A 21,825-nucleotide genomic window follows, 5' to 3' on the forward strand; every position below is an offset into this window, starting at 1 on the left:
ACAATTGCAACACTATGAAATTTCAGATTTAAATAGCTGAAATCATTAAATGTATGATTCTTAAAACCCTGTGACCATGAAATTGACCAAAATGAACGTGAATTTGGTAGGACCCTATTCATTTAGCAGTTGGTCATCAGATGAACATTTTTTTTTTTTTTTTAAAGAATGTTCTCATTGTTGCTTATTTCAGTGACAGGTGGTATTTTTGTAAATGGTAATGTAAATTAATTTAGTCTCTAAGTATGTTTTTAGTTTCTAGCAATTTAATTAACCATACAACCAATTGAATTGTCGGTTGAGGAGAAATAAATGAAATTCAGCTGAAAATGTGAAGTCTTATTTTATTAATTTAATTAATTTAACTGAGAAATAAGGCAGGAAATGATGGTGGGGAGGGGGGCCAGACAGTCATTTAATGACTGTAGATGTTGAGATTCCAAAAGTTTAAGTTTTATAACATTAAAACACAAATTGTTAACATCACAAGTCAAAATATTAAAAGTAAATGTCTTTAAATCAAACTCTAATAGGTTCTCAAGCAGCATTTTTTTTTACTTTCCTTATCTGTAAATATCAATTATTATCAATGGAAATATTTTTTCCTGGCTTTGTATGTGTATGGTGAAATCTACGTTTACTGACATTATTAATAAAAATAGAATCCTTCCGTGCCTAAGTATGTATTCTAGATTGTGGTCAATTTTTTTAGCATATTAAAGACTGGAAATGGATAGTTGGCGTTTGGATCTTTCCATAAAAACAAATGTAGTAAGTAGTATCTTCCATGCACAAATTACCTTTTCAGAGTTAGCTGTTAGATTTTTCTAGGAGGTTTCAGAAACAGACTGCACTGAAGTTTAGATCCACTCTACAGGAAGACCAAAGGATTATGTTAATGTTCAGCTTCATTTGAAGCTATGTGACTTAAGTCATTTGGGACACAATCCTGCAATTTGAAGTGAATGGGATATTTGCTGTTGATTTCTGTGAGAGCAGGATTAGAGTTTTGAATCATTAAAATAGTGTTTAAGGTTTTAAGATACAGTGAGACACTAAACTAGTTAAGTATTGTGTCTAGTTAAACAAACTTGTTTTGGACTATGGAGTTTAAATATTTCAGAATGTATACAATGAGCTGTAGGTTTTTAAGGTGTTCAGTTAATATGCGAGGTCTGTTGACTAGAATACTACAATTAATAGTTTCTTCACACAGTGTTTTTAATCTTCAAAGTATTTTACGGACAGTTTAGCTGCAATTGTGTGTTGTGTTGTATTTTTTTAAAAAAGTAATGCAAGTAGAACTAACTGATTTCAGAATATTACATAAAACTCTGAATTCCTAAGACCCAACTTTAATTAAATAACCAGGTGATAATGAGAGAGACTTACCCAGAAAAAAAAGTATTAGTCATTTTCAGAAAGTAAATTATATTTGGCTCTTCAACCAAAAAGCAGTCTGTGTTTTTTATTATTGTAAAACTGGATTCTGAACTTGTACTAACTCTACAGTTCAGCCATGAACTTCAGCTAGGCTAGGTAGATGACTTCCCATTTTTACTGTGGTGCATTCTCACCCTCTTCTCCCCAGTTTTTTCCAGTTGAGCATTATAAGCTATTAGCCCAGCTTCTGCATTTTTCTTATTTTGGGACTTGCCTTCCTTTTGGTTGTCACTACTAGACCTTTTTCCCCCCTTCAAGTTTCCAACTGGTGCAACCAGTGCTGGCAAAACTAATGTAGATAGATCACTGGTGGCCTTTCTTAACTAAGGGTATGTCTATACTAGAGACCTTACAGCAGCGCAGGTGTACCGATGCAGCTGCATTGCTGTAAGAACTCTCGCGTAGCCTCTCTATGCCGACAGGAGAGAGCTCTCCTGTCGACATAATTAAACCACCCCGCAATGAGTGGCGGTAACTGTGTTGGCGGAAGAAGCTCTCCCACCGATGTAGTGCTGTGCACACTACCTCTTATGCCGGCAAAACTTATTTCGCTGTGTGTTTTTTCACACCCCTGAGCAACATAAGTTTTGCTGACATAGGTGGTAGTGTAGATATGGCCTATGGCTATGTCTATGCTACAGCCTGTGGGCAAAACTTTTGTTGCTTAGGGATGTGAATATTTCACCCCCCTGCACGACATAAATTACACCGACATAAGCGTTCGTGTACACAGCTCTATGTCGGCGGGAGAGCTTCTCCTGCTGACACAGCTTATGCCACTGGTGGAGGTGTTTTTTTTTAATGCTGACAGAAGAGCTCTCTGCTGTTGTCATAAAATGTCTTCACCACACACGCTGCAGTGGTAGAGCTGCATGTACGGATAGACATGGCCTAATACTCCCAATGCTGCTAGGAATGCTGGTAGTAGCAATGGTGGGAAATTTAAAGAAAGGAATTTAGTGTAGACAAGGCCTGTCCCTCTCCCTATATAAGAATATCTGGGTAGCTACTTGAGTGTGCTTTGGAGGGTCTCTACTCTCACAAGTAGAGGCTGTAGTCTAGTACCAAATATGGCATGAGGGGTACATATTTTACCTATCCAGGAACTTACGTAAACCCAGTCTCTGTAGTACTTGAATGCTTCACAGACATTAATGACTGTATCCTCATAATGCCATTATGAAATAGGGAAGCACTGTCCTCACTTTACTAATGGTGAACTGTCCAATGCCACCCAGTAACACTGTGACAAAGCAGGACTTGAATCCAGAAATATAGCCAATATTCTGAGAGACAGATTTTGTTTGTGAACAGGTTATTTCACTCAATTGTGACTCCTAGCAGAGAGGTTAGTTTTTTGTTGTATTCAAATATTTCACTGTTTTTACTATTATATTTTTAAATAGCTAAGCACAGTGTGATGAGTCAAGAATGAAGTTGATAACTTTCATTTCGGACTTCCCTACTTTAGATAGTTTGTTACAAATACTACATTAATGCAGCTTTTTGTTTTTAAATGGTAACATAAAGGTTTAAAAATCAGCATTATTTCCATGCAAAACTTTGATGGCAACAGTATAATTCATATTAGTCTAAGACATTCCTGTAGAGCCAAGTATAATTTTATTAAAGACAGGAGCAAACTAAGTAAGATGTTCCACTTTAGAAACAATTGTAGTAGTGGGTGAAATCCTGGCCCCATTGAAGTCAATGGCCAAACTTCCATTGACTGTAATGAGGTCAGCATTTTCCCTCGTGTCTGTATATTTCATTATAAGATCAGAATAGCATCTCACACTATAGTGATACTGTGCTGTGGAGATGGTTTTTTGTTTGTTTTTGTAACTGTTTTATATATTTGGGAAGTTTTAACAGGTTTACAAATCCTTGCCATGTATATTTCTGAGGCAAAACAATAATTACAGATTTTGTTTTGAGAAACATTGTACATTGACATAATCAGAACTCTGTTTACCAGGCCAGGCTGTTGACACATTAGAGTTGTGCTCTGGAGGTTTAAAAATTAAAAATTAGTGTCTTATTAAAATGTTTCACACTAAGCATCCTGCCTGTTTTAAATACTTTAAATACACCTTTTTCTGGTTTCTTATGACAGCTGTGCTCCTGGACACAGAAATTAAAAGCAGTGTTTAATGCACCTACCCTGAGGCCAGTTAGATTTCTGGACATACTACAATTCTGCATATGTCAGTACCCAAATTATCAGTTGGATGGTTATGGCACATTTCAATCTTTGAGCTATTAAGTTTTATGCTAACTATGCTGGCTTACCATTTTAGGACCCATTTCACTCATTAATGATCTATACTGCCTTCTTTACTGTTTTTTACACTGTTGCTTAGTACATGAGTTGTAGGTAGGCAGAATTCAATTATCCAAATGGGAATTTGATCTAAATTCTGGTAATAAAACCCCTACCCTTGTGCAAAAAACGACAAAAACACCCATAGAGTCTTTAATGTCAGGACCACTGATTTGCCCCTATTCTAAAACAACCACTGGGCATTCAGTAGTGTAGTGTCCCCAGATGGCATAATGGAGAATTGGTTAATACTACTTCAAAGGGAAGAGTGCCAAGTTCTGTGAATCAGTATTGCTGAAACACTTTGTTGACTGGGCACTTGCTGGAAATATATTTTGAACACTGCTAATGAGGAAGTTCAATAGCAGAACTCAACTATAGTGCAGGTAAGTAATTCAAATTTGAAAAATCGTGAACAAACTGTATTGCATAAGCAGTATACAAGCTCTCTTTTGCAGCATACTGGAGAAAGTATGCTAAACACGACAGTATATTAAAGAGACAAAATGGGTGAGGTAATATCTTTTATTGAACCAATTTCTGTTGGTGAAAGAGACAGCATTTTGAGTTTACACAGAGCTCTTCTTGAGGTCTGTAAGTTGTTCCAATAAAAGATATTACCTCACCCATCTTGTGTCTCTAATATTCTGAGACCAGCACGACTACAACAGGACTGCAAACTACAGTATTCTGACGATGTAATATTAATATCCAGTGACAGTTTGATATGAAACTAGTAAATTATAGTTTTGTTTTGCTATTCTTAAGGTCAGGACATGAAAAAGCTACTTGCCTGGGGCAAGTAGGAAGTTTTCCTGGACAACTATCTTTGACTTTTGTAGATTCAAAGGTTTTACCTAATGGGGAGAAAAATTTCACCTCTTCTGTGTAAAGTGATGCAGTACTCTTTTCCAAAGTCTGCAGACAGATTATTCAGGAGTATCTGATGCTGCTCAGGGTTTTACCAAATAGCAGACCAGTGAAAATTCTCTAGAGTCTTTATTAGTTTTACTTCTGCTGTTCAGAACCCTTGGAGCAGCAGCCAGAGTAACATAAATCAGGTCAGTTTCACTCTTCTGCTGCTTGGGAAATCTATGTGCCTCAGCATAGGCAGACAGTAGAGCAGCTTTGGTAAAAGGGGTGCTAGAATGGTGATAACCCAGTTTACCACAGCCAGGATTACCATTTAGATTGTCAAACAAAATTTAGGTTCTGATTCGGTAATCATTTACTGACAGTAACATTTAACATGAAAAACGCATTTGCTAATTTTATTTCTTTGCTTCTTTTTAATTAGCTTTATTTCTTTGCTTCTTTTTAATTAGCTTTTCATAAACATATTGTATCTATTGGAATAACATGTTTTTATTGGCAATTGAATCCATTTTTTCTGTTTATAATGATAATTTGTACATTAGTCCTTTCTTACTGAGATTTAGACTGCTTTCCCACTGTTTTTCAGACATTCATATTGTAAGGCAGGGATTGTCAACCTTTTTCTTTCTGAGCCCTTCTCCTGCCCCCCCCCCCCGCCCCATTCTATAAAGACTCCATGGGCCACCTGTGCCACAACAACTGTTTTTCTCCATATCCAGTAGATTAAAAGCCAGGGCCGGCATTAGGCAGTAGCAGGCAGGGCAGTTGCCCGGGGGCCTGCGAAGTTAAGTTGCACGGGCTTCGGCTTCAGCCCCACGTGGCGGGCCTCAGGCCTCAGCTTTCTGCCCTGGGCCCCAGAGAGTCTAATGCTGGCCCTGCTCTCTGGTTTATTTTGGCAGAGCCCCTGAAACCTGCTTGCAGCCTGCCAGGGGCCCCGGACCCCTGGTTGAATAATAGAATATCAGGGTTGAAAAGGACCTCAGGAGGTCATCTTGTCCAACCCCCTGCTCAAAGTAGGACCAATCCCCAGTTTTTGGCCCAGATCCCTAAATGGCCCCCTCAAGGATTGAACTCAGAACCCTGGGTTTAGCAGGCCAATGCTCAAACCACTGAGTTGAGAACTGCTGAGAACCTATTGAGTTGAGAACTGCTGTTGTGAGGAACATTTGATTGGAGCACATGAGGAAGAAACTTTCAGTTTGTGAGAAAAGCTTTAGAAAGAGCAAAGATATATTTTATTATAATAAAAACCATTCCCCAGTACTGTATACTTCGATCATGCAATTCCCAGTGCCAGAAGCAGTTTAATGTTTACCTCTATAACGGAAGTGGAGATATGGAAGACCTTGTCCTATCAAGGGTTCTGCTGAATATTTGTTAGCTCCAGCTAAGTCACTAGGGGGAGATTATGCTAAATGGTGCCATCATATACTTTTGAGTTATAAGAAGAGATGGTTTACAGTTCCTTAACTATGCTGTAACGCATTCTCTCAGTCTGTATCGCTATTAATTATTTTTTGAGGGGCAACTTTTTTTAACTGCTAAAGGTTATTTCCTTTTTATCTAAATTATACTTTAAAGTAAACTACCACGTTGGCTTGGCTTTCATTTTGCTGTAAAATGTACTCATGTTTAATTTGACATGGAGTTAGCTGTTTGAAATAGAACACTAAAGCTTATGCTCAGATAAATTTGTTAGTCTCTAAGGTGCCACAAGTACTCCTTTTCTTTTTGTGAATACAGACTAACATGGCTGCTGCTCTGAAACCTGAAATAGAAGAGCTATTTAAATTTAAATAGACAGGCATTTTTAGTCCAAAATATTATTGATATCAGAATTGTACTATTATATTTGATGCCTTATAAATGTATTTTAATTGGCTCTACTGTGCTAATACAGAACAGACTCTTGTAAATGTATTTGTGCATTTATATGAAAAACTTGATCAGGTTGAAAAAATTCTTCATTGAAATGATACATCTCAATTTCCAGGGATATAAAGGATGTCCAGGAGTATGAAGATACTGATACACAGCCCTAAAAACAATCACAGAGCACTATATTAGCATTCATGTGTGTCTCAGCTCTAACATGAAATAATTGCAAGTTGATGGCGCTTCTTTTTGGAAAAGAGAGGAAGTTTCAGAGAAAAATGGTTGTGTAACTCAGCTACGCATTGCCAAATCTACATTTATTCTTGCAAATTGTAAAGCATTTATTAGCATTTGAGAGTGTGACATTATTTCATGGGAAGTAGTTGTTGATTAGGTACAATAGGACCTCAGAGTTACCAACACCAGCGTTATGAGCTGATCAGTCAACCACACACCTCATTTGGAACTGAAAGTACGCAATCAGGCAGCAGCAAAGACCAAAAAGGAGAAAAAAGAAAAAAAGCCAATACAGTAAGGTACTGTGTTAAACATAAACTACTAAAAAGATTAAGGGAAAGCGGCCTTTTTTCTTCTGCATAATAAAGTTTCAAAGCTTGTATGAAGTCAGTGTTCAGTTATAAACTTTTGAAAGAACAACCATAACATTTTGTTCAGAGTTATGAACAACCTCCATTCCCAAGGAGTTCGTAACTCTGAGGTTCTGCTATATGGAAAATATGAAGGAATTTGACTGTGTGATTGATCGATTTTATTTATTTTAAACCAGATAGTATTGCAAGTAAGTGATATGGTAGGCGTGTTTTCCTAAGTGTCCTAATGCTTAGAATTTATGTAGTATTTTCCATTTGTAAGTGTCAAAGCACTTTACAAAGGAAGTTACGGTATTACATTTTCTGTAGTAGCTTTCATGTTCGTCGACTTCACAATCCTTAGTTAATTACAAACATTGCAACATACTTTTATTATGTAAGTATTTATTTTAAGCATCAGATCTTTTAAAGATAACTACATGATGGACGAGCACACAAAATATCTTCATAGACCAAAATTACAAAGGAAGCCTTAGTGACTTAATATTGTGTGCGTTTGTAATGACATGCACTTTTTAGCATGATAAAGAACTGTTATTCTAACATGGAATATTTTTCACTACTTTATTCTTATTTGTGAATACAGTCACACTAATGCTGATAAGCATTAGCCCTATTTTAAACGAAAACTAAGACACAGACAAGTTAGTTGACCAAGGACATTCAAGGTGTCGGTGGCAGACCTGAGGCTCCAACCCAGGTCTCCTGACTCCCAGTCAACGTCCCTATCGACTGGATGGTATGATTAAAATTTCAGGTTATAAAATCCTATAACAGTAAAATGTAAAAGGTATGAAAAGAAAAAACAAAAAAGTCAATCATGAAAAATATTTGTACAGCTATGTATTTCAATAAATATGAAGGCAATCGAGAAGAAGGAAGAGCAAGAAGAACAAAATAGAAAAAAGATATGGGTAAAAGAAGAAATGTAGGTCTGACTGCGGACACTGTTCTGTCTTAAGTTAATAAAGTATTTGTTTTCACACAGATTGTTCTTCATTAATTTGTAATCTATATATTTCTTTTTCATCTAAAGCTGTTTCAATTAATGATGTGACCAGTTTCTGTTTGTGCAGGAATTCATGATATTTTTAATGCCTGGGTATTTATAGTAATCAATTCAGAGTACTACAGAATTATAGATAAATCTTAAAGTATTGCTAATTTGGGGTGAGGTCTGATATGAATTCAATTTTCTTGCCCTGAATTGAGATTGAAAATGATGAACCAGTCAGTATTTGTAATAAAGAGCGGTTATACTGGCTCCTTATCTTTTAATAATGGGATAAATGTATGGAGGTCTTTTTGTCATCACACTTTTGTCATTACTTAAATGCACGTTTAACCTACCCCCCCCCCCCATGCATCTTACAAAAAGTTGTCTGTATTAGTGATAACTCAGCTTACCTTGATACTGATGTAGATGTCCCCATTTGAATATTTACATCTTAGTCCACTGTGTTGAAGGTGATTTGGAATAACTCTTTGAGACAGCCACATCAAACTGTATGAGTGGAAAATAAAAAAAAGCAAATGGTGTTGATTTATCATAGGGAAGTTGTAAAAATGCCATTTAATGAGGCACCTGTGAGAAAGCTTGCTCGTGATACTACTTCAAGTATGCTGCTTCTACAAGATAACTACTAGTAGTAGTTAAAGGAAAACTAAACTATACAATATGATATCAATAAGAGTAGTGAAACTTCTAGTTCTAACGAAGACTATATTACTCCATGTTTAAGTCTGATACATAAATCATTAGATCTTGGTGAAATTAAAGCCTTCTAACATAAACATCAAGAGAGGTAAACATTGATTACAATGAGCCCCATGGCAGTATTTACATGTAGAGACAGTTATGAATGAAGATAATCATGGTGTTTGTTTATGTGTGTGTTAAATGCTGAAATTTCTCATCAGAGTATTTGAGTAGATTTTGTGTTTTCAGCAGCAAAAAGCTGCAGAAGCTTGTGGAAGAGTTCTACAGCCATCTCTACAAGGCTTCATGAGGGATTCCGTTTTCCAAGTTTGAAGCTGCTATTTTATGATACTCAACAACTGACAAAGTAATATTTTCAGGTACTTAAAATAGTTAACACTTCCTTGAGATGGGGAAAGGATTGTTTGGAGTGGGAAGGGAGTGAAGACTTTTGCTTGCAGCTTCAGTGTCATTCATGGACTATTTCAGTACAGTGACCTTCCAAATGCTGTTGACAAATAGTGGAGTATAACAGTCATCCTTATGCTCAACAGCTCAGGATTTCCTTGATCAACAGAACCGTTTAGTGGGACCAAAAATTCAGGTTTTTTTGGCAGATCCAGATTTAACAGAAGCTGCATAAAAAAGCATCAAAGTACGTTTAGATAGATTTTGAAAAGCGACTGTAAAAAGTGCCATTTGGAGTTTTTATGTTCATTGTCTCCTACTCCAAATTTGTGAAGTTTGCAAGTAAGTGTATATTTTTGTAACTTGTAAACTCCTTTTGGATTTGTAAGTCAAGCTGGGTTCTTTCTGTCTCTTAACATCACCACTCAATACTGATTCTACAGGTGGAATTCAGTTACATTGCTGATATTGCATGAACCACAATAAAAGTCCATTTCACGGTTTGGAGGCTGTACTGACTGCAATACTAACAAAAATAAAATATTTTATACTTACTATAAGAGATAATTTTCAGCACTTCTTACTTTGATTAATGAGTATTAGAATTTAGGAGCCTTTGGGGAAACAATGTGCAATATTTAATGTTCCTCCACAAGTTTTGGAAGAAAGGTTTCTAAATCTTCCATAGCAAGGCTGGTTAAATGCAGACTTCCAGAGATAGGCAAGGCAAAAGGGATTGTCCCCTAACGATCAAGACACGGGTCCACTAGGGCCGTGCCTTCCACATAGGTCTGTGCTTCATAGGATTACATATATACTACCCTGACTTGGCCTAGGCCCTAAAATATCCATTTTGATTATACTAATAACTGCACCTCTTATTGTCAAAAGTAGTAGACAATGGGAGACTGTAATAGGCTGCAGTAGAAATTTGACTTCTTCAAGAAAAGCCAATAAACGTATTACTCCATACATATTTTAAGGGATTTTTCTGTGTTCCACCCATCTTTAATCACTGACTGGACATACCAAAACAGTGACGAGTATTTCTAAAACTGTTCTGTTCTGAAAACTTAAATTTATTTTTTGGTAAATTTTTACTTCGCTGTTTGAAGGTATTAGAATGAATTAATGGAATTTTCCTTTAAGCTCAGTATCATTATAGAAAGAACTGCACTCCGATTTTGAAATTTTTTCCCCAAGACTTACTGCCCAAGGAATAAGCCTACTAATGCTGCTGTGTTCCCAAATAGCCACGGACTCTTATGTATGGTCTTGCAAATTAAAGGAATTGAAACAGTTTTGAACCATTTGTACTGTATCTAACTGTAGCATTGGCAATCAATTTTTTATTGAATAAACTTAAAAATACCCAGAACAAACATAACTTTGTGCTTTTGTTATAATCACGTTTCCCCTTTTTGATTTAATTCCACTTTTTATTTTCTATTGTAGATTGTTCTATATTTTCTGTATTGTTTTGAATATTCCCTCTTTCTTTTTCACCCTTTATATTCTTTTCCTATTTTGTACTATGTTCTCTCCTTTCTCTTGTATGTTTTGACTCTTCCTCCTTTTTCTATAAACATCTTTGTTGTTCTTTAATTTATCCCATTTATTCTGTTTTTCACCTCCACAAGACTGTTTATATTCACTGATGAAGCTATACATATCAACTTACACTCACATTTACACTTGCATGTATCCGCATGCACCTACTTGTAAAAAGACCCACTTGCTCACATGCAGCCATCTGCTAACAGATTCACTCCTGACTCCTCCCATCTTCCAATGATTAAAAACAGTGGATCGCAGGGCTGCCTTTTTTTTTTTTTTGTTACTCCTACAATCCTGGTAGTTGAAACACCTTTTTCTTCCTCTTAAGAGTCTTATAGTACCTCTTTAGGGCTAATAAATGGACTTTAATGGAATTACTCATGTTTAAAGTTAAATGCTTTGCGTGATCGGGGCCTTAGTCTAGCACTTCAAATTTAGCACTGAAAGTATGTAAATGCACCTATCCATAATGGTTACTTCATTCATGTAAGATGGTGACATTGCGAAGAGAAGTTTTACTAAGTCTTCACAAAGTTGGTATCCTGTGGATACAGAAATCTGCAGATTGACTTATTTGAATATTTACCTGCGTGTGATGCCCCCCCCAGGCACAAGACTGCGTCATTGGCATTTCAGTTACCGATTTTTTTGTCCATGTCTTGAGGATTGTAGTCTCAGACTTGATAGCTATGTGTCTATGCTGTTTCACAGTTTAACATTTTTATATTGGAAGCTTTTCTGGGTTATTCCAAGTGGTTGTCCTGAATATAGCGGCTTTTGTTGAAGAGATGTAACCTTATTGTGGTCTTAAAGAAGGCAGGCTATAATGGAATACTTAATGGTTTAAATACTGGTTTAAAATACTTTGGTTTAAATATTATAGGAGTGTATTGTATATTTGCAGGAGGGAGCGTTGCTGTTAGATGGCTTCTTCATTTCTTTGGAATCACTGATGTATAGGACTTGAAGATAGACCTGTCTATTTGTTTTTACCAATGCAGAATTAAGAATGTTTATCTTAGATTAACTGTGTGGTCCCATAACTTTTAAGTGTAGTAATAATTTTGAAATTCCAAGCTTTAATGTGGGTTTTTTGACGTGGTTTTTTTTAAAAAAAGAAAAGAAATGACAGCATTTTAAAGTGGTTTCCCCTTAAGTAATTGATAGCTATTCCAATTAGACATGATTTTTTTTTTTTTTTTGGCTTGTGAATATCCTTTGTTTTAAAGAATATTTTCAGAATTGCTCAGTGACAGGACTTTCTGTGGAGCTTGTCAGCTGTGCAAGGACTGTGTGAGAGGACCATGCAGGGTATAGAAACTATCAGGCTCTATAACGTATATAGAAACATTAAAATGTTATTTTAAAATAACCACATAAAACTACCAATAGGTAATCATTGTCCAAAGAGCCAGTCTGACCTAACCCTTATGAATATGAAGATAATCATCCAAATGTGAACTGTGTACAAACTTGAGGTCATGATGTCTTCCTGAGCCTTTAGAAAAACCACTCCAATGCTATGCTTTGCAGTGTGAAAAATGCCCAAATGTTGTCCCTTTTCAGTGCTGTTTCTAAGTTCCCTGAGCAACTGTGAAACTGGTAAGAAGCAGGTCAATTTCATGCTGAAGCTATTTGGGAAATTTATTAGAGGTTCCCATTACAGCTGCTTGTGAATGTTTTCTTCTCCCTGTTAAAGCCAGTGTTTTGAGAAGAGGAATCTTTGCTATTAACCTCTACTGGTTGAGATTCATTCCTAGTTGCATATTCGTGTGCATTGTAGCCTTGCCAGAGTTAATGAGTATGTCTTTGATTAGGTCAATAATAATATTAGTGATACAAGATCTTCTGCTAATCAGAAGAATCCATAATGAGGATCTGACAAGATTCTCTTTCAGTTGGTTGCTGAATGTACAAAAGGTGTACTGTGTTTGAAGTCTAGTGATCATCAACCTTCTAGAAAACTAGAGAATTGGGAGGTCATTCTGTGATTGGCAGGAGGAGGGAAAGATTGTCTTGCAATATTGCTGCCATTCTAGAATTTCTTCAAGCCAGGTAGACATGAGCCTGACTGCTACCAACATTAAAGTCCAGTTTGCAGCAGTTGTAGGCTAGTTTTCATGCTGTTGGGTGGACAGCTTAGAGGCCACCAAATGTACTATGTGCCTCCATGATGATCTGTCCTTAGCCAAATCTGGCACACTACTGGGTAGAATGCCTATGAGGGACAGGTGTCTTACACCATCCAGCTATTGAAGCATTATGTATTCTCAGCTTCATCTCTCTGCTTATCAGGGTGTTTGGTTGTGAAAAATGTTCTTAATGAGATGCTTCATTACTGATGACAGTTTTGCAGTGAGGGCTTCAAGTTTTTCTTGATGCGGCCCATGTTATCGACAACAGAGCCAAAGTGGGTGATGTCACTAACGATATCAACTGAGTGGTCACCCACTAAGATGCTAGAACCCACAATATGTTCAAAATTGCTGACTGGAAGACTTTTGGTTTTACCGCAAATGGGAGAGTAGTTGTAGGGTTCAGAAGAATGGTTAAATGGTTAACTCTATTCCTGTGGGTAGGCACCCAGATGTTTCTGAAGGCTGTTGACAGCCTGAGATCAGTAAAACAAGCTGTGATTCATGCTTGGAGCTTAAAATTGGTATGCTCTCACAACTCCCCTTTAGAGACCGTGAGGAGCGGGTTTCAGTATATTTATTAGTAAAGATTCTGTTTCTCATCATTGTAAACTGATTTGAAGGATAGGAGAGTGTCTTGTAGAGAGTCTTCCATCATTTCTGCATCTGGCTACATTTGTGTTTAGACCCTTTCAGAATTCAGAACAAAGATTACATGTACCTTCCATTTGAAGCAGAAAATTGCTTTGCCCGTTTTCTGTCCAGAATTGCTAAAGCAGAGTAAAATTCAGTTGTTAGACATACATAGGGCACCACAGGATTACATAATGGATCTCAGCATGGAGTAAAGTGCCATTTAGAAAGTGGTATCTGAGCCAAGAAATTTTTAAGATGTTAAAGATTTGTAAGGCATGTAAAACTTCATTAGACATTATAGATTAATGTACAGGTGCCTGCAGAAGTGTTTTTTGGCAGAAGGGTGTTGCAGCTGCCTGTGAGATACTATGCTTCCCTAACTCAGGTGCTTGAAGTGTTTTGGGAGAAGTTAGGGGTCTGGACTGGTACAGAAGATCAAAAAGAAAAAAAAATTTTTTTCTTTCTTAGTGTGTACCAGTCCAGAGACCTTTTTGTTGTAGATTTTCTGTACTCCGTTTCAATTACAACGTACATGTTCATATTAAAGTTATTTTTTGTTGTTTGTCAGCAGAATTTGTGTGGTTCCAAGTATTGCTTTCAACTGAAGCATGAGGAACAACTAGACTTCTGATTTATAGAGATGTTCTAATGACATGGTAACCATGAGAATAAAACTAGAACACTTTGTGATGTAATAAGAGAATCTAGAAATAGTTATAATCTTATTTATGATATCCTGTGTTTTATATACAAGTTTGTGATAAGAAAATACCTGAGCTATATACAATTTTTTATTTTTTGGATATGATCACATTACCATTTTGAAAAAGCAAAACGAGGCATTGTAGGAGCAGTTATTTGTTGGAGGTACCTTCCAGTAGACTACAGATGTAGTGATACCATGCTTAATTGTTTAAAGGAGACTTTGTTCAGTGCATCAGTGTGAAATTGAGAAAGGATGAAAACCTTGTTAAGGCCCATTGCACAAATTAAACTTGCAGTGTGGTTGGTTAGGAGAAGCCAGGACAGGTCTGGAAGGGGATCCTTCTCCTGCATGTTACTGAGGGATGTCTCTGTAATAGTTCCTTCTACGCTGAGATGTAAATTGAGGTTCAGAAGTGGACCGGGGAAGGGCCGCAGACTTCATGGTTAAGTGGGTCTAGTGACTCTAAGAGCCCAAGTAACACAAAGGAGCTGTAACGTGCACTTCCCGACCATACACTGGAGTAGTGGCGGTGGAGGTGCTACATTGCAGCTCTGTATCTCTTGCCACAATCCCTTCCATGCTCCACCTTCATATAGCCCAGTAATTTAGGATTTGTTTTGAAGTTATTTTCAACCCTGTGGAGAGATTTTTGCCTACATTTATTAAAACTGTGGCTTGTATTTCAAAGACATTTTAATTACAGTTGGTCATTGAACTTTTTGACGCTGTCACTTTTGTCATTGGTATCATGGGAGCTCTTTGCATTGAGCAAATCAGAAAAGCTTTTGAAGAAGCTTTTATACAGCTGTCTATCAGTGAGATTCTGTACATTTATTTTTTTGTATATGTACTCAAAGAACCTCTAAAAGTGTTATGACAATAAAGAGGAATAATGATGACTATAGGGGTTATCTAATATAGAAGGTGCTATAATTATAAGTGCCAGTGGGAGCTTGACAATTCATTGTTTAGGGTAATATATTGTTAAAAAGAGCAATTATAAAATGATTTAGTTTGATACCGCAAAAATATTCTTTAAGTTGCTGATTTTTAATAAGTATCTAAATAGGTCAGGGATGCAAGGATTTATGGCATCTACAAAAATGTTCTTTTACTCAGCTGAACTGCTGAGAGACCTATAGTAGATAAATCTTATAGCTGGACACGTTTTTATTACTGTGCTAATTCAGCTTGCTTTTTAGCAGGTTTAACTAATGTAAAAACGGGTCCAGTGCGGGAGCCTTGTTTACACTAGGTATGTCTACACTGGAAAAAAAAAGACCTTCATGCAGTAATGAGTCTGAGTCCAGGTGTACAGACTCAGGCTCACGCTACGGTGCTAAAAAGGGCCATGTAGAAGTTCTGGCTTGGGCTCTGAAGCCCGGGAAGGGAGATGGATTTCAGAGCTGGAGCTCCAGCCCAAGCCAGAACATTCTCTCGTCTATTTTTCATGCTGTAGCATGAACCCCTTGAATCTGACTCTGTAGACCAGGGCTCTAAGACTTGCTGCAGTAGGGATTTGTTTGCAGTATAGGTGTATACGCCAACACTCCCCGTAGGGTCAGCTACCAAATGATAGAACAGGTGGCAGGGTTTATTTTTGTAACACTGTCTAGTGTAGATGCAGCGTAGGTGACTTTGGTTTCCCATGACAGCTACATTTGGCTGATACAGTGGAATGGTTGATCTCGAAAGTGAGATTTACGTATGCAATAGACAGAGCTTTCTCTAACCAGTCCATGACTTTGGATCTCTCTTCTGGAAGAGATTTGATTGACTATAATCTTCAGTGTATTCAAAATAAAATATAAAACTCACTTCTTCAGCCTAGGTTTCCCACAAATCAAATATTTAAAAATAAATCAAAATCTAAATTCCTAACTATACAAACAAACAAATGCTACTACCCTTCCCACCCTCTAACCCCCATACAGAATGGGAAGAGAAAAAGAGACATCATCTTGTGTTCACTTTAAAATGTATGTTAGTCAGGTATCATAGTGATTGGTACAGCATACAAATATATGTATAGTAGAACCTCAGAGTTACGAACACTGGAGTTACAAACTGACCAGTCAACCACACACCTCATTTGGAACTGGAAGTATGCAATCAGGCAGCAGCAGAGACTGCCAAAAAAAAAGAGGCAAATACAGTACAGTACTGTGTTAAATGTAAACTAAAAAAAAATAAAGGGAAAGCAGCATTTTTCTTCTGCATAATAAAGTTTCAATGCTGTATTAATTTAGTGTTCAGTTATAAACTTTTGAAAGAACCACCATAACATTTTGTTCAGAGTTATAAACAACCTCCATTCCCAAGGTGTTTTGAAACTGTCATGTTAAATTAAAACTCACTGTTTAAAATGCAGTTTGCAATCTTGCCACTGGGTTGAGTAAAATTATTAACAAATTGCAAAATATGATCTATTCCAGTGGTTCTCAACCAGGGGTCGGGGCCCCCTGAGGGGCCATGAGCAGGTTTCAGGGGGTCCTCTAAGCAGGGCCTGTGTTAGACTCGCTGGGGCCCAGGGCAGAAAGCCAAAGCCCCACCGCATGGGGCTGAAGCCCAGGACCCTGAGCCCCGCCACCTGGGGCTGAAGCCAAAGCCTGAGCAACTTCGCTTTGCAGTTTCCCCTGTGGCATGGAGCCCCAGATAATTGCCCTGCTTGTACACCCTAACGCCGGCCCTGGCTTTTATATGCAGAAAACCAGTTGTTGTTTTTCTAGGCCATGGAGTTTTCATAGCATGGGGAGGGGAGGGGGGGCTCAGAAAGAGGTTGAGAACCCCATATCTGTTCAACATCAGAATGTTCCCTAACATGAGAAAATACTGACTGCAGTATTAGGTATGCATTAGTAATATCAGATCTGTGCCTCAAGATTAAATATATTGAAGATAATTTTCCATATATGGCCTTGACTCTGGTTGATGGCACAAAAATATTAAACTGGATTTATTTGCACAATCAGCAGAGGACATTCTGAAGTCAGTAGTATGTTACAAGCTGAAAGATTCAAATAAGATATGTTAGGGCACATATATTTAATTTTTAGTTTTCATTCAGTGGCATATGTTGTATAATAATAGTAGGGTATTTTATTAGAATTGAACAAGTAGTGATTAGCTGACTTTCCCTCTTCCTTCAGGTATATCTCTTAGAATTGCGTGATGTGTGATGAATTGGAGATTCTGAACAGGGAGATTGAGCGGTTATTACGGAGCAACATCGTGGAAGAAGGCACTTTAAATTCAGACTGTCTTCAGCCATCTACCACTGACTCCTTGGATATAGCCACTGATTCAGACAATGAAGCAAAGTACAAATTAGTGCAGGTACCCAATGCCTTTATAAACAGTAATAGGGTTCTTAAAATTAGGTTATACTACTCTGGGTTTTTTATTTGTTTCTTTTTTGGAAGACTTGAAATGTACTTGGGAAGTATTCAGAAAGCAGGGAACAACCTGAATTTGTCCGTATGCAGCATTAGTTTATCTGTTGCTGTCAGTGATAGAACAATTATTTGGATTGCTTTACTATTTCATGTACCAGCTGAGAAGAATGGCAAATTTCTGTTTTCATTTGGAAAATGTAATGGCACTGGAGATGATCATTTCCCAAGTAGTAACACGTGGTTAAAAATAGCAAATATGCTGTAAGACTCTGGGGTTTGTGAACTTGGACAGTTTCATTTGAACAAATAAATTGTAGGGAGGATGTGTTGGGACATGTAGGATTGTACGTGTCCTTAATTTGTCCTTACATTTGCCTATCTCCACCTCTGGTACATTACAGTACCAGAATTCATCCTTATCATCCTGAAATCCTTGTTATGTTTTAATCACTTTTTACCTTTACTGTTGCAGTTCTTCTTGCAATTGCTCCTAAATCATTGTTTGTTCCAAGAAATGGAATCATGTTACCTTTGTTCTCTGTCACTGGCTTATGTTCAAGTTCAATTCAAAACTGACTTTATTGGTTCTATCCTGCGTCCTGTTCCAAGCCTGATCGCTGTACTCCAATTGGGTTAGGCTTTTCTGTACTTTCCTCTGGACAACAGTTAGCTTTGTTCCTGTAGAAAAGTAAGTTCCTGATTCTGAAATAATCTTGAAAAAGTTTTTGCCAGCAGAGTTAGCTCCTATGGTAGAGGGAGATCTCTTAACAAATGGTGGTTGTCAGCCCTTCTTTGGCCTAGTCTAGTTTTCATGAAACATTTTAAAAAAGTTTTGCCCCATTCACGCAGGCTGTACCTGCTCATAAAATCATATTTCTTGAAAAATATTCAAAGATAGATTTTGAAAACTGTTCAGGTTTGGGAGTCTTTGTAGAGTGGACATGAGCATAGGGACAATTTCTCACTTGTGGAGCTTCATCTGGAACTCTTAATCTTCCCTACTTTTAAACCACTAACTAATTTCTAGTTTTTAAATCTTTGAAGCTATGGTCGTGTCCACACTTACAAATTGTGCCCCTCTAGCTATGTTAGCATAGTTAAACTGTATAGCTTATTCTGGTTTGGCAAAGTGAAATAAATTATACCGGTAAAAAGTGACGTATATCAGTATAATTGCATCTGAACTAGGGTTTATACGCGCATAACTGTGACCATGAAAAAAATCACACTCCTTGCCAATATAGTTATACTGGTAAAACTTTTTAAGTTTAGACCAGGCCTACTTTTTTGCTGTAAAATTGCATTTGACTTGTTTTAAAACACTTTATAGTGTAAAATATTTGATATAAATGACGACACAAAAAAACATGGTCTTTTAGCAGTTAGGGTATGTTGGCTTGGTTCTTTAAACTCTGTCTTGAAAACACAGTACAAGACCAGGAGAAAGTGAAAGAATAGAGAATTTATCCTTCTGCTAACTGGAAATTCTCAATTAGATATCTGTATCTGGCTATAGGGAAAATTAGTTGGTGTTAATCAGGTTTATCTAGGATTGTTAGCTTCGATTAGTGATGTTAAACTTGGCTAAAGTCTTTAAAATAGGATAATGTTTTTCTATATTTTCAGTACTGTTAGAAACATCTAAATATAGATTATATCTTTTAATTTCACTCTGGCTGAGCTATTAAATACGATTATTAGAGTTAACTTATTTTGTTAAATTTCTATTTAGGACGCAGTTGTGCTATGAAAATCTTAATGGCTTCCAAACAAATGTATCCGTATACAAGATACATGCCTTATGGAGCTGAATGATGAGTCTTAACAGGGGAGTTTTGGTGGTAGTTTTTTCCCGTTTACAATAATACTTCTTCCTGTTTCAGCCCATTTCCTGGGGAAAAACTGATGAAGAAACAAAATGTGAAGTTGCTTTCAAGTGTTACAGATGCATGTTACCTTTTATTTTATCTGTTTTCTTACCAAAACTATCTCAATTTACAAACTTATTTTTTAATAATGAGAACTTTGTAGCAATTTAAAGCAATACCAGGTTGTCTGACCTGTTGGAATTGTGTAATACAGAGTGGTAAATTAAATTAATAAAACTATATAAACTTTTAATTTTTTTTTCTTTCAGGAGCCTACAACTGGAGGATTGATATCTGAGTCTTTGGATTGTCATCAAGCTGAACCATGCACTTCTGAATTATCAAATTCAGCATGTGCTTTAGGGATTATGCTGAATGACTCTGATCGACGACTGCTGCCCTCTTCTCGCTCTCCCTTTCATTTAGATCTACAGGGAGAAACCATCCCAACCTCTAATGCTGTGTCAGGTAAAGCATATAGAGGACATTGAAGAATCTTCCTATTTCTTTAAGTTTTATCTGGAATTTAAATCTCAGAATTTGGATTTCCTCTGCTGTACTCTTAACATTTCTTCATCTTCCAAGGTAAACAAATATATAAAATATTGTTTGATCTGTTGCGTCATAACAGCTTTAATTTTCAATTTCTTATTAATATCCATTTAAAGTTTTTTAATATTTTAAAATTATAATCTTGTTGCTACATAAGATGCTTAAAACTAAAAAAGAAATATGTAATGTGTTTTTTAAACGTTATCTTCTAAAGAGCTTAACAAAATTCCATCAAGTTTTAGAAATAATTTGTGAATGCTCCAATAGCTAGGCTAGAAAGGTGATTCGTCATTTTTATTACCTTACTATTAGCTTAAAATTAATTATTCTTTTAATTCTACTGCAGCATTCTTCTTAGCCATTTCCCACTTCAGTGATGCTCAAGCATGCACTAGCTTGATGGTTATATCAACAGTACAATCCCATTGAAGTTGTCTTATAGAGAATCTTGTAAGTGCTATGTTTTCAAACACTGTTAAGTGGATTTGAAAAGTTCCCTATTTTAGCTTTATTAATTACTTTATAAATGGTAGCATATTTTTTAAAAAAGAGAGAACTTCTCAGGCCATCAGTTTTTAGTTTAAGTAGACAAAAACATGGCACCATTTTGTCATGGGCTAACTTTAGAGGCGTTCGTGCCTGATATGTTACAAGTGTAGCATATGCTGGTACACTGCTTGAAACAGGAGCCATCTCATCAGGACTGCACATTGCAAGATGTAAAAATAGTGAGATTTAAAAAGATAACATGCTAGCATGCTTAAGCCCCTCACATACTAGCAGTTGGAATTGTGGGTATATATCTGAAGCTATTGGAAATTTGTTCAGTTTCTTCAGGAATCACCATAAAATGAAAATAGGATAAAGTGTATGATTCAGTTTTGTTATAATGCATTAGATACTTCTGAAAGAAATGCAAAATCAAATCATATGGCGCTGCTGCTCCCAGTGTAGAGACAAATGACTTAGGTTCCATGTATGGAACAGTTTAATAATGGTTTTAAAATTTAGTTGTGGCTCAGAGTGTTAATAGTGTAAAATTCATTAGTCAGACAGGATAAAATTCCATAACCTTTCCAAGGAAAGTGTATGAAAATAGTGTTTCAATTTGTGCAAGTAAATCCCTATTTATCCTGTGATGACTGTACAACAGCAACACACATTATACTGATCACAAAACTTATTTATTATTCCTTCCTTCTTAGCAAGGCACTTACATTGCATGAAACTTGTTTGAAATGCAGCAGCACATATGCTTACTGGCTTTAGTGATTGAGATAATCTTATGCCAAATTGTTCTTTATTTTGGATCCTCATAAAGTTGCCTCATGCTTGTATGTTGTTTCTGTCACTTGCTTCCTGCTGTTCTCTCAGACCTGGAGAGGGATTCTAAGAAGCTGTGTCCCTCACATCAACACTAGCTTTACCCTACAGTTCAGCTTGTACATTTCCAGGTTATTTGCCAGAACTCTTCTCTGGCACAACATACAATTTGGAAGCCTTGACACAAAGACCACATCAAGGACCAGCCTTATTTGAGTTCCTTTCAATGTGTTGAGTTTTTTTTCAGAGAATTTCTTGGTAAGGCTTTGAGAAATTCTTCTGACCTGAACAAGATTATACTTAACCAGTCCCATTAGTGAGACTCCTCTAAAGGGAATGTGTAATACCTTTTGCTGAATTACTAACTACCAACATTACTAAAACAATCAGTCCTTTCAGTCCTTCACCCATTCAGCTC

At 36.7% G+C, this 21,825-nt stretch overlaps 1 protein-coding gene across 7 annotated transcripts in view; it reads left to right on the top strand.

The window, feature by feature from the left end:
• DIDO1 (death inducer-obliterator 1) overlaps positions 1 to 21,825 on the top strand; it is an 88,403-nt gene that overhangs the window by 1,946 nt on the left and 64,632 nt on the right. For 4 of the 7 annotated variants that reach the window (XM_073309100.1, XM_073309106.1, XM_073309108.1 and 1 more), the window contains exons 2-3: positions 17,419 to 17,605; positions 19,802 to 20,000. In XM_073309100.1, the coding sequence (XP_073165201.1) occupies positions 17,441 to 17,605; positions 19,802 to 20,000 (364 nt within the window). In that variant the 5' untranslated portion in view covers positions 17,419 to 17,440. Of the gene's footprint in view, positions 1 to 9,076; positions 9,208 to 17,418; positions 17,606 to 19,801; positions 20,118 to 21,825 lie in introns of those variants that run through there. The other 3 variants (XM_073309101.1, XM_073309103.1, XM_073309104.1) reach the window with 3 other exon arrangements.

This window comes from Lepidochelys kempii, chromosome 13, assembly GCF_965140265.1.
Source record: "Lepidochelys kempii isolate rLepKem1 chromosome 13, rLepKem1.hap2, whole genome shotgun sequence".
In the NCBI taxonomy this organism is placed as follows: Eukaryota; Metazoa; Chordata; order Testudines; family Cheloniidae; genus Lepidochelys; species Lepidochelys kempii.